Source organism: Prionailurus bengalensis, chromosome E1 (assembly GCF_016509475.1).
Source record: "Prionailurus bengalensis isolate Pbe53 chromosome E1, Fcat_Pben_1.1_paternal_pri, whole genome shotgun sequence".
Lineage (NCBI taxonomy): Eukaryota > Metazoa > Chordata > Mammalia > Carnivora > Felidae > Prionailurus > Prionailurus bengalensis.
The window spans coordinates 25,932,467-25,945,388 of record NC_057347.1 but is presented as its reverse complement, the minus strand read 5'-3'; the positions used below and the strand labels follow the sequence as shown (position 1 = coordinate 25,945,388).

The window sequence follows — 12,922 nt, the reverse complement described above, 5'->3', positions numbered from 1 at the left end:
TTGGATCTCATTCTCTGTGCCTTGGTTTCCTTATCTCTAAAATGGGGATATTGGGGTGCCTGGGTGGCGCAGTCGGTTAAGCGTCCGACTTCAGCCAGGTCACGATCTCGTGGTCCGTGAGTTCGAGCCCCGCGTCGGGCTCTGGGCTGATGGTCAGAGCCTGGAGCCTGTTTCCGATTCTGTGTCTCCCTCTCTCTCTGCCCCTCCCCTGTTCATGCTCTGTCTCTCTCTGTCCCAAAAATAAATAGACGTTGAAAAAAAAAATTTTTTTTAATAAAAAAAAAATAAAATGGGGATATTACTACCTATCTTATAGGTTGGTCTGTAGATTAACTGAGTCCATTTGTGACTATTACCACTGACTCCCACTGCATTCCTCCCTCCTCAAACCAGTGGATGACTTACCTCTGTGAAAAAGGATTCACCAAAAAACCAGAAAGTTTTCCAGTTTCTACAGCTCATGCAAAGACTATCCAGGACCCTGAGGCTCAGTGAATATTCTAGAGACGGGCTTCCCCAGACCCCTCAACACACACACAGGTACAATAGCATATACACATACCTGCAGGGGCAGAGTTCTGCCCCTTAGTCATCGAGTCCCTGACACTGGACTTCTCCAGAGGGAGCAGACAGAACTTTACCACAATCCTCCTCAGACACCCCCACCCCCTCCCAGCTGATCTCCCACAAAGGTGTTTCCCCAAGAGAGAGGCAGGATCCAAACCTAAGTGAAGACACTAAGGACATCAGGAACCAAATCCCCTGAGTTGGGAAAGTGCCCAACCAGTCCACTGAAGGAAAGCCTCACTAAGAGACCATAAGGGGAACCTCAAGAGAAGCTGTCCTAGACACCTCAGACCCCCGTTTTGTCAACATGGGTACCAGTTTACCAGGGTTTCCAGAAGGGATCAAGGCCTTTACAAGCAGGCAGACCCTATAGCAAGCCCAGGCCAGGACCCTGAGGTGGAAGGTTCAGTTCTACCCCTGGCCCAGCCCCAGCCTGTTCACCCTCTCTCTTGCAGGAGGCAAGGCCCGGGAGAGCACTGCAATGGGCCAGGCATGTGGGAGGTATGTGGCCATGTGTACGCTCAAGGGCACGTACTTGAGTACACGGTGGAGTGCGCATGTGTGCGTGTGTGCGTGCCTGGAGGGAGGAGGGAAGTTCTAGCTGCAAGTCTAGGGACTTATAAACCGTGTGGAAGAATTTGTCTCAGATGTCAATTGAAAGCATTTTCAAATGTCCACCCCACCCCCTCTCCAGGAATGGGGGAAGTGAGAGGGCTCAGGAACCCAATCCTGTCTGCTGCTTACCAGCCCCTGCCCAGCCTGGGGGCACAGCTGGAGCCTGCACCACCTTCTTTCCTGGCCCAGCCTCTCCCCTGATAGGCCTAAAGCTGAAGCAGGGAAGGCATCAGCTGCCTCACTTCCCCTGCTCCCCGGGGAAAGGCCAAGAATCCTGTCCCCTCCGGGTCACCATTTTGTAACTGCTACAGGAACTGCCACAAAATGGGGCAGCCCTGGTTGCCCTTGGGGTTGACCTGGCACCAGTGCCCTGCGCTTAGTCTGTTTCTCCTGTAATCACTCCAGGTGGCAACAGCAGAAGGCAGACATGGCTTCCCCCCAGGCCAGTATCCACAAAGGGGTCCAGGAAAAAATGTCCCGCTGCCACTTTGACACTCTTCATAACCTAGGCTGAGAGGGGGATGAAGACCCTGTCCTTCCCCTTCTCCTACTCCTTACTACACTTCATCTCAGCAGCTCAGGAAGCCAGGCTAAGATCCACTAAATGCTTTTTAGAAGGCCGGTAAGTAGCCTGTGCTCAGCTCCCCAAGGCACGGAGCTGGTATCCTAGGATTTGGCTTCACCCAGAAGCTGACTAAAGACTGGATTCCTGACCGAAAACACCCTCAGGGAGGTTTTGCCAAGAGTTGGGGCAGGGAAGGAAGGTATCTCCTAGCTTCTGCCTCCCCTGCCTACCAATCCCCCCCTTCCTAGGGCAGCTGCCCTTAGAAGCAGGGGCGGGGGATGGGATATCTGGTCTGAAAGGGGACGCTGCTCCAGGCTGAACTACTCAGGCTCAGTGAACTCCACTGGTTTCCTGAGAACCTGTGTCAGCTTTTCTGTCAGGGTCCAGTTTGGTGACTGCTTCTGAGAACATGGGCCCTGGGGACCCTAGGCACTATCACTGCCCCACCTAGGGGGCTCCAGTGGGATGAAGGGCACACCCTGTGGGGAAAAGGCTGAGTGCCAAGGGGAAGTGTATGTTCCACCCACCCCAGAAGCCTCCTGCCACAGCTGAAGGCATCTGCCCTTGCCCTAAAGTTGAAGCCCCAGGCGCAGCATGGGACCATTCACCAGATGGGCATGACTCCTGCCACAGAGGCCAGGCTGGGTCTGGGAGCTGTGCCATCCTCTCTGGTGACTCTACACTATAAAGACCCTCTCTACGGAAACAGATGAAAAGGATGGGGTGAGATCAAGTTGTTTCTGTGGCTTAGGACGTAAAATGTACCTGAAAACCAACATCAATGGGGGAAATGAACACCTGGGGGAGCGGGCAGGAAAGGAGGGAAGGACTCTGAGCCGCCAGTGTCCCACTCTGCCCCGCCGCCAGCGCTGGCCTGGCCGGAATCCCTGGCTCGCCCGCCCCGGACACCTCGCGGCCCCCAAGCCCCACGCGGTCGAGCCTTCGCCCCCACCCTCTCCCTGCGCCCCGCGAGCCTCCGGTCCGCGCGCCTGACGCCCCCTCGGGGCTCCTGGACCCCCAGACAGAGGGGCGCTCCCGGCACACGCGGAAACGGCTCCGCCGGGGAATAAACAAGCCGCCCGCCCCGCCGGCCAGGGAGGAGATGAAAGCCGGGGGTTTCTCCTCTGATCACGAAACAGGCTCTGAAAGGATGCGGGCTGGAGCCTTTATCTACTTCATACTCGGAAATGGTTTTAGAATGAACTGCTAAGATAAGCTTCCTTGGACGTTTCTTCGTGTGGGAGGCCTGCGGGGCACGGGGCAAGGATTCGGGACCTTGTGATTTTGGCAACAACCCCTCAAATGCTCGCTGGTTGCTGAGTGGAGACTCGCAAGTTCAGCTGGTCTCAGAGAGCGGCGGGGGCTCCCGGCTCTCCGGCCAAAGCGATCGGCAAATTCTGGCCCGACCTACTAGTCTCCCACCAATCCCGAATGGGGGTGCAGGGAGTCAGCAGGACGTAGGAAACCAGCCAGATTCTCTCCACTTGGCCGGACCCCCAAGTCCCCAACCCGGTTGCAGCCTGACTTTCTGTGAGGGCCTGGAAACCCCAGGAGCAGCTAGATGTGCCTTCCCTTAAACTAGACACAAACCAAATAGAAGGGGTGAGAAGTCTGGAGAGGGGCTTCGAGGGGGGAGAGGAGTGGTGGGGAGTGGGAGGGTACACAAGAGGATTCTGCTGCGTTTCTTTATCCGGGTGGTGATTTGTACTAGTGTATTCATTTTGTGGAAGTGTATAGAGCTGTACAATTAAGATTTGCTCACTTATGCAGGCAAGTTCCACTTCAATAAAATTGACATTGAAAATTATACATGTATATATCATATGTGTGTGTCTATACACACATGTATATACATACACCAGCCGTGGGTCCCAGAGTCGGAAAGAAACCGGCTGCAGGCAAAGGACAGGGGTCCCCAGAAAACCCCACCATTCTTTCTATCCCTAGTGTCTGGGACTCTTGAGAGGGATTTCTGGGTATGTTGGGAAGAGGCTAAGGCCCGTCCACCAAGGCTGAGTTTGCTGGAGGGGTGGGGGCTGCGTTGCTGGTGCTGCCTGTAGGGAGACTAAACCTTCTAGAGCCAAATGATTTCTGAGAGCAATGGCAAAGCTTTGTAATTTAGTCCCAATTTTCTCTCTCTCTCTAACACGCACACGATTTTCTAATTCACTCAAAGCATTTTTAAGAAATATTTTCCCTGAGGTCGGGGGAGGGAGGGTGGCAAGAGTGAGGGTATATGGAATGGATGCTGTTTTGGAAGATCAGTTGCTTCTCAGATTTTTTTAAAGACACTTCCTTCTGATAGACTTTTGCTTTCAGAAAATACTTTAGAAAGAGATCAAAGGACTCTCTCCCCAACCCACTTTCCCAGTGTCTTCAACCCTTACTTGTCTTATCACCCACGCCACTGGGCTCTGACGCTCTGTATACAGAGCAAGGGCAATTGGCTTTGAAGCCCCGGATTAAGCCGGGCCAAATCCTTGCCTCAGAATAACAAACAATACAGGTTCAACAGGAGTTCTCATCGGTAGCTCATTTTTCAAACGCAAATTCACTGTCACTAACACAAGCAACATTGAACTCAACAGGCTATGAAGGCTGATAGTGGAGATTTATCTGGTGGCAAAACCATGACCTAGGAGTAGAGCAGTCAAACGGTTAGGAAATTTTCATTTTTCGGAGGTTTATATTTAAATTTTTGTGGCGCTCACTTTTATCTATGTTTGGGAGAAAATGCAGTTTCTCACATCTTTCAAGCTTGGCAGGGATGTGAAGGAGGTAGACAGAGGAGGGGTCTGGTCTCTGCAGTAAACAGCCTTCTGGGTGCAGAGGCCCCTGAAAGGGACAGAAACTGGCTGGGAGGATTCTGGCCTCGTTTTACACCTGACATCAGGGGTTACTGAGCATTCAGAAATTGATGTCTCCCATTGTGATTGGCATTTTAATCCCCAGATGAAATGGTTTGAGAATCCGAAGTCACTCTCCAATGCAGGGGACTATCCTCTACTTTGGCCTTCAGACCTTCATACCTTCAAGAGCTTATAGGCAAGAGGCTTGTGACTCAAAGACTCAAACCAGCTTGAGAAACATTGTTCCCCTTGTTTGGGACCTGCCTCTCCCTCAGCCAGATAGCAAGTATCATGCCTCTAACCAGCCAGGGGGGTCTCTAGGACAGAGCAACAACCCCATATTGGAGGGCCCTGTATCTAAGGGGAATTTCTCAAAGTTGGGTTTTTTTTTCTGGGGGTAGAGTATCATCTGCTTGGCTTGTGTGGACCTGGCAGCTGCTTAATTTTGCTTCTATCTATAAGAGCCAAGTGCCTTCCCTTCTCTGGGGTCAGGCTTATGTTCCCTCAGTTTACCAGCAGTCTAGGAATCTGCGATTCCAGGTTCAGGACAAGGGTTCAGGCCGTCTGCTGAGAAATGCAGGTGTTCCAGGAAGGGTGCCGGTAGAGACACAAAGAAGAGAACTGGGACTCCACAGGATGTTGAAGAACCACAAACCCAAGCAAAGCAAGCTGCCTCCTGTGGAAGGGAGGCGGTGAAGGGGGAGGGGGCCACTGGGATCAGAACTGAGAATGTGGTCTCCAAAGTCAGTGAGCAGCAACCAGGAGGAAAGAGGGTCTGTGAGAACCATGGGGAGGGGCAACAAGGCTAGTGACTTTCTTAAGGACTAGGCCTGGTGCAAGAATAACTTTCTGCCAGAGAAATGAAAGGCCAAGACCGTGATGAAACCATAAGTGGTCAACCTCATCACAGCCATTTAAAAATTATTGTCATCATTCCCTGAGGCGCATCTCTAAGTCTCCACTAGGATCAGGCACAGACATCCGCCTGAAGCTGGTCACCTCTGGAGGGGTGTGTGTGTGTGTGTGTGTGTGTGTGTGTTGGGGGAGGGAGGGAGGGAGGAGGACCCATACTGATGCAGGAAACCCCACTGAGGAGAATCACAAATGTCTTTTGTTTAAAACGGCAGAGGCCAGGCAAACCCGAAGAACATGCAGACCATTTATTTTTGAAAGACAAGAATATTTCTGCTGCCTAAAAAGGGAAATTCTGGATCTTTCTCTTTCTTCTTTCCATCCCTTCACCCCAGCAGTTCCAATAAATAAATTCCCTCTCTTCATACCTATAATCCAGTCAACAATTTACCATACGCAGCTCACGTGACCCCCATTTGAGTCGCACAGTAACTAAGAAAAGAAGAATGGCAGGTAAGTCTACAGTCACCAGCTCTGTTTACCCCAGCACCATTGAGCCACGGGAAGTGTAGAAACCTGCCCAGGGGCACTCGGCTAGGAAGAGGCAAGGCTTGAGGGCCACTGTCTTCAGGACTCTTCCAAGTGGCATCCTCTACCAGGTTTCCCTAATGCATCCTCCTTCCCCAGCCCCCAAATGCAGCAAATTCAGGCCCTGACATCCCCATGCTCCTTCCCCTGATAGAGGCTCCAGGTGGCCTTGCCACCTACCAGGGAGCCTGACCAAGTGCCCAGAACTTACCCCCAGCAAAACAAAGGAAACCTCGCAAGGTCTGCCAGTGAGCAGACAAGAAGGACCACAGCACCCCTTCACTACACACTGCAAAAACTACCAGCTTTTTGCTTCTTTTCAACAGCTCACCGTTCTCTAAGCAGTTCAGCAGAGTTCTCAACGAAGAAGAAAACTGCTGAGTGGGTGTCAGACATTTCTCTAATTACAATTAATTTTGGCTCATATGTATGGCATGCTCATATGTGCCAGGAGCTAGGCTAAGTGCTTTACATACAACTGTATGTATTATTTTGCAGAGGGGGATGTGGAGAGGGCAGATACCCTGAAGCACCTTGCCTGAGGGTTGCACAGATGGAAGCAGCTGAGTGGAACTGGAAGCCACTGTGGTCTGACTCCCCATCCCTGGCTCTTGAGGCTTCGCCACCTTATTTCTTCGAAAACCCAATTATGGGCCCAGAGACATCTTTACACCTACCCTGTCCCCCAGGGACTAGAATCAAATGTGAGTAAGTGGGGAGAGGGCAGTTCCTACACCTGAACTTTCCAGCTTCTCTGTCTGCAGCAATCCCCCTACACTGATAACCGCTGGCCTTGCCATTCGCGCCCCACCTGAGACTCCTGGCCCCGCTGGCCCCAACGAATCTCTCATCTTGCCCCGTCTGCATCTCCCTCCTTTCCCCTTCTCCTCGAGACTCTCTCCCACAGACACCAGCACATTTTAAAGATGTTTCCACTTTATAAATCATCATCTCTGGCAACCACCCGAGAGTTGCTCCCCAAACAACACACACGCAGGGCCCAACGGTGCCTTCCCCTTGGCTGAGGTGGGGGGGCTGGCAATAGGCGAGCAGCACCCCGAGGGATGAGAGGTTTCCTGGTTGCCACTGCCAGGAAAAGTTATGGAAGTAGGAAAACATGGTCCAGTCCCCTTCCTCCATCTGTTGAGGGTCATCTCCGGGTCCCCAATCAATGCAATCCTGAGAAACCAGGCAGGTCCCCAAAAGGAAGAGGACAAAGCAGCCCCCCTGGGGGCCAATAGTGCAGGGACTGGGACCTCCGGAGTCGTGATCCTTATTTGCATTTTATTTGCATAGCGCTACCCCTCCCATCCTTCCAAGTCTGGAGGCTCCCTGGAGGAGACGGATCCTCCGGTGAAGTTCTGCGGCCCAGTCAAAAGCCGTGGTAGGACAAGGGGCTAAGACCGGAGTGGCGAAAGGAACTCCTGGCGCTCCTTTGGCAGGAGCCCGAGAGGACTGTCAAGGGAGCTCCTGGGGGATTCGCATCGCTCCCACCAGTCATCCCCATCCCCCAAATAAATGTCCCAGCGCTGACCTGCCCGCCTTGGTGATGATCATTTCGGTGCCCGCTTCGTGGAACTTCTTCCAGAGCTCCTTCTCATGCAGGCCCACCTTGATGTTCTCGATGGTCTAGGGATGAGACGGAAGGGGTCGGCCTGAGCCACGGCTCCATGCGGAGCCCACAGAACGGAGAACACAGGCCCAAGGAACTGTGCAGAGTCCTGCCAGCCCCCGAAGCCCATGCCTCAAGATTTCGTTTCATAAAATTATCCTGTACCACTGGTGAATTTTTCAAAATTTAATCAGTAGCTGAAACCCACTCCTTCGGAGCTGCACCTATAGATGGTCCGCAAAGGACACATGCTGACCGTGCCAGGGTAGATGACACACTACAAAAACATAAACACTCCACGTGGCGGGACACAGCCACAGGCTTGCGGACACACACAGACACAGGAGGGACAAACGCCCCTGCGGCCAGACTCGCGCACCCTCAGACTCTACGCAGACCCACGCAGGCCGAGGGTGCGCACAGACGGATTCCTTTCATTTTGATCATCAGATTGTCAGTGTGACCCTCTCAGCGACGTCCCCGCGGCGGCTCCCGCTCGCACACGACCGGGATCTGTTCTTCCCTCCCGATGCCAGGCTTTCTTTCGCCCACGCCCTCTCAGCGTCGTCGGAGCCGGACACTTGGCCCCGGGCTCGCCCCGCTGCCACAAGGGTCCCCTCCCCAGCCTGTCCCCTAGTAGCCCCAAGGGAGCGAAGCAGAAGAGGGACGAAAGGCAAAGAGCGGGAGCCCTGCCCAGCGGAGCAGAACGCGCAGTCCAGGACGCAGCCAGGTCCCCGGGAAGCGAGTCTTGTCCTCAGTGGGGCGGATTGGCAGGCGCAGGCTGCCCTGCAGACAGACCGACGCCCGACCTCTGCCCGACGGCCAGAGCGGCCCTACCTGCTCGGCGGCGGCAGCGGCGGCGGCGGCGTCGGCGCCTGGGCCCTGGGGGCTGCCGAGCGCGGCTCCGCTGAGGCCCGGCGCGGCCAGCGCGGGCTCGGGGTTGTTGGCGGCGTTGGAAGCGCTGGCCTCGCCGAGCGCCGAGCCCGGGGCCCGGAAGGCCTCCTCGCTCTCCGACAGGCCCTTATCCTGCAGCATCTCCTGCGGGCACAGCACACACCGAGTCACATGCCCAGGTCCACACTCGCCAGAGGCCCAGCAGCTCGCTCCAGCCCAGCCAGGGGACTTCGGGGCCGGGCGGGAAGGTCGCCCTGGCGCACGTGGACACCGCCCCCTTCTGAGCTGGGGGAGGGAGAAAATGCGGAGGGCAGGACCGTCGCCTCCACCGTCTGGGGTCTGGACTTGGGAGGGTCTGTGTGCGGTTCAAGGTCTGCCTGCCTCTGGGTGTGGGGCTGTGTGATGAGCAGGTCTGGGGGAAGGACCGCCCTCTCGGCATTGCCCCAGCTGCACCCCCATTCCCTCCCTCCTGCTGGGCGCCAGGGGAGCCTGAGGCCTGGGTCTCTCTTCGAAGTTTCCTAATAATTGGGGTCCAGGCTCACTCTTGGCCCAAGGAAGCCAGGACAGTGAAACCAGGAGGCAGGGCCCAGGCTCCTGGGGCTCCACACCTGCAGAAAGGGCCTAGGGTTGGGCAGTTCCTCAGGCTCCTGCTCACCCATCTGCCCTCACCCACTCCCTTAGACAGCAGTCAGGTAGAGCCTCCCTGAGCCAAAGGCTTTCACTCCTGCACATTCCCACTCCCACAGACACCCTGTGTGTCATTCACACAGGTACACACTTCACACCCAGACACAAGCACCCACACAGAGTCTTCTAGTCACTCAAGCAGCCACACTGTCCCAGGGCAGCTCTGATTTAGGCCCTGAAATCAGCCAGGGGCCCTCCAGCCTTGCCCATATATTCACATTCGCTGGCTCCCTCAGTCCAAAGGGCTCTGCTTTGGGGCAAAGGATCCAGACCTTCCCAGCTAGGACCAGGCCAGTTGGGTGGGTCCAGTTCACAGACACAACCTAGTCCTGCCCACCCCACCCCTCCCCCCTCCCCAGCACAGCTATCCTTCCCCAAGAGTTTAGAACTATCCACCAGGCTGTCCAAGGCTGCAGAACCTGCTTTTCCTGCCTCCATCATGGATGCAACACTGCATTATATCTGCTTCTTTCCACCTCCCTGCTCTTCTCCCTTCTTTTGGGTCTGGTGCGGCTTTCTATGTGCCTGGCTGCCTCTAACCCCCTTCCTCCTGTCTTCTTTCTGTTCTCTCCTGGATCTCCCTGAGCATCCCAAGGCCCAGGCCTCTGGCCATCCTGCCTACTGGTTTCCCCATCCCAGGTCCTAGACATCGGCTCCCAGGGCCTCACAAAGTAAACAAGCCAAGTGCAACAGAGGGAGATAAAAAAAGGGGCCTGGGCCAGTAGGGCTGGGAAAAGCCCATAAAGATAAAGCTGACAGCCCTCCCAGTCCTTGGTCCACAGGCAGCAGGAAACAAGTCTTGCCCAGCATGGCCAGCCCCAGTACCGGCCTTGGGCCACGTGCTGGTTCCAGCGGAGCCTAGGAAACCCAGAGCCCCCAGGCAAGGGGACATTGCGCGACCAGGGTAGTTGCACACCCTGGCCCAAGACGCTGGTCCGGACTGTATCTGGGGTCAGAGGGATGGGCGCGGGCCATCGGCTGGTCACAAGCGCGGCAGACCACGGGGGCAGGAAGACGCGCCGCCTGGCGCGATGCTGTTTTGGCCACCGGGTCCTCTACGGAGCACTTGTCGCACCCGGAGCCGTGCAGGGCCGCCTTCTGGCTCATGCCCGGCACTCTCAGTCCTGGGCACTAAGCACGTCCGCGGCCGGCATCCACTGACGCGGGTCCCACCGCTCCCACCTAGGACGAGGGCAGCGTGGTGCTCTCCTTCCACTCCGCGGGCTTCACCTCTTCCTTTTCTCTCAGCCGCGGAGACACATCTCGACATCGCGACAGCTGGCCCTCGCCCTCGATGGGGCTCCCCCCTAATTTCCTTTCCTTCCCTCTGGACTGGCCCAGACTGGCCGTCCCCTTGGTTCCCCTCGGACCCCGAGCCCCGGCGCACTGTACAGCCGCGTTCCACATCAGCCCGAGCCCGAGGGCCGCAGCCCATCGCGCTCGCCCCTCTCGCGGACCCTTTCGCGGACGCGCCGGCCGGCTCGGCGCGCTTTCGCTCCGTCCGTCGCTTTCAACCAACTCGCTTTCTAAGGAGAACAGCATTTTTCTCTTTACTCTAAGTTACTGGTGATATTTTTCTTGCACTGGGGAAATTAACATTTTGTATTATTTTAAATATTTTAATTATCTCTATTATGAGAGCAGTATTCGGGTCAGCTCGATAGCATTAAAAATATCACATAAATTATTAGAACCTTTTATTTTTAACACTGTATACTTAAAGTACTGGTTTGATTTGTTAATTCATCATTATTAAATATGTTGTTGCTCTCTGGTCCCTGCTCCATCATTCTAGGGCTTCCTGGTACATTAGTGACACAGTTACTAATATCTAGGTAATTACTAAATATAGTATTCCAGCAGGTCATGTTAATCTATTGTTATTTTAATTTTTATTCCGTACCCCTAAAATGCTTCTGTTGCTGGCTCCTCAGTCTCTGTACTTTGTCACAGTTTCAATAACTTATTATTTACCATAACTTGTAATATCATTGTTCTCAATATAGACGTTAGTTTTCTTCACATCCTTATAATACTTGTTGTTATTTTATCATTATTTGTTTTGTTAGAATTGTTCACAATACTCCAGGTATTCTTCATCACATCGTTACAATATCTTGTTACTTTGTCATTATTTGTAACATTACAATCTTAATTTGCTGGTTATTTTTCATCACATCATTACTCCTTGTTACTTTGTCATAATTTGTGATATTGCTGTAGTTCTTAATACTCTGATTATTTTTCATCACATTGGTACGATACTTCTTATTACTCTACCATTATTTATAATGTTGCTGGGACTATTAATATGTTGGTCATAAATTGTCATATTATTTCAGCAATTCTTGTTGCTGTCTTTGTTTATATTAGCATTGCTCTAAAGATTTTGGTTAATATTTATTATAATAATTCATAATAGTATCAATAATAAATTATATATAATACTCCATCAATACTACTAATATTAGTATTTCCCTTAATAGTGTTTTTAATTGTTTACCCTTTTCCTACAGTTTTATCATTTGTTACTATTTCCTATAGTATCACTATTGATTTTATTTTATTTTATTTTTACTATTGATTTTAATACAATGGTTCTTATCACGTTGTTCCTATATTTGGAGTTACTTTGTCTATGATCCTTTTAAGTTTGTGATTACAATTTTCGCTTGGTTCTGAAAGTGACTATTATTTTACTGTTGTTTTGAAGTGTGAGTGCTGTATTAGTTTTCCACTTAGCCCTGTTTCTTTGGTAATTGCTCACATTCTGATACTTCCTGATCATTGATAATTATTTATATACAATGCTCCTTGCTTTAATTTTGACGAGCCCGTTGCATCAAAGGCTCTGAAGTCCAGGGTTCCGATCACACATTTCTTCATCCATATCGCCCCAAGCACCCGGGCCCTCTTCCTTGGCCTTTCTTATTCTGCAAACACCAGTTTCAAGACCAACCTTCCTCTAGTCGCAGCTTAACCATGTTCTTTAGGCTCTGGCGCTGTTGTTTCTTTGCCCTTGGGTCCCTAGACCCAATTCATCCTGTTACTCGGTGGAGATGAGGGCTCGCGCCCCAAACCGCTGGAAGTAGGGCCGAGGCGGCAGCCTGATCTGAAGCACATCGCGGCACCATCCTGCAGCCTTGCCTTTCCCTGAGGTTCTTACCCCCGTCCCATTACTCGCCTCTTTCCCAGTTCACTCTCCTCAACCCTGCAGCCTAACGCTGGGCTCGGGGTGGCCCCTGTCCCGCACGCCCGGCTCACCCCCATCCCCGCCGGAACCCACACTCACCCTAACTGCGCTGCAGCATGCGGAGGCGCCTGCGGCCCGAGGTTCACTGCAGGCTCGGGTCCGAGTGGCACAGGACGGCCTGGGCACCGACTCGGGGCCGCTGGGTCAGTGTCCCGTTGCCCGCCGCGCCCTCGGGGCCCGACACATTCTGACTCTGGAGCGGGCCCTTGATCTCCGAGGCTGCACTTTGGGGCCTCAGCTCCCTCCTCCTTCCTCCCTCCCTCCGGGGCCGCCACCCCCCTGCGCTGACGTCGCCGCTGTCAATCAGTCTGCGCCCGCCGCCCCCCGGGGAGGGGGGCTCTAGGGTCCCTTGGCTCCGCGGCCCCAGGACCCCGAGCCCCGAGCTGGCCGCGCGCTCCCCCACCGCGTGGCTCGGTGCCCTCCCTGCGGCCCTCGGCCCG

The 12,922-nt window shown here is 53.6% G+C and overlaps 1 protein-coding gene across 2 annotated transcripts in view; it reads right to left on the bottom strand.

Annotated features, from left to right (window-relative positions):
- Positions 1-12,693, bottom strand: part of TBX4 (T-box transcription factor 4) — a 30,554-nt gene extending 17,861 nt beyond the window's left edge. Inside the window, exons 1-3 of one of the 2 annotated variants that reach the window (XM_043583867.1) lie at positions 12,522-12,693; positions 8,486-8,686; positions 7,571-7,665 (exon numbers count right to left, since the gene is read on the bottom strand). In XM_043583867.1, coding sequence (XP_043439802.1) covers positions 7,571-7,665; positions 8,486-8,683 — 293 coding nt within the window. In that variant the 5' untranslated portion in view covers positions 8,684-8,686; positions 12,522-12,693. The remainder of the gene's footprint in view (positions 1-7,570; positions 7,666-8,485; positions 8,687-12,521) is intronic. The other variant, XM_043583866.1, reaches the window with a different exon arrangement.
- Positions 12,694-12,922: the final 229 nt, after the last annotated feature.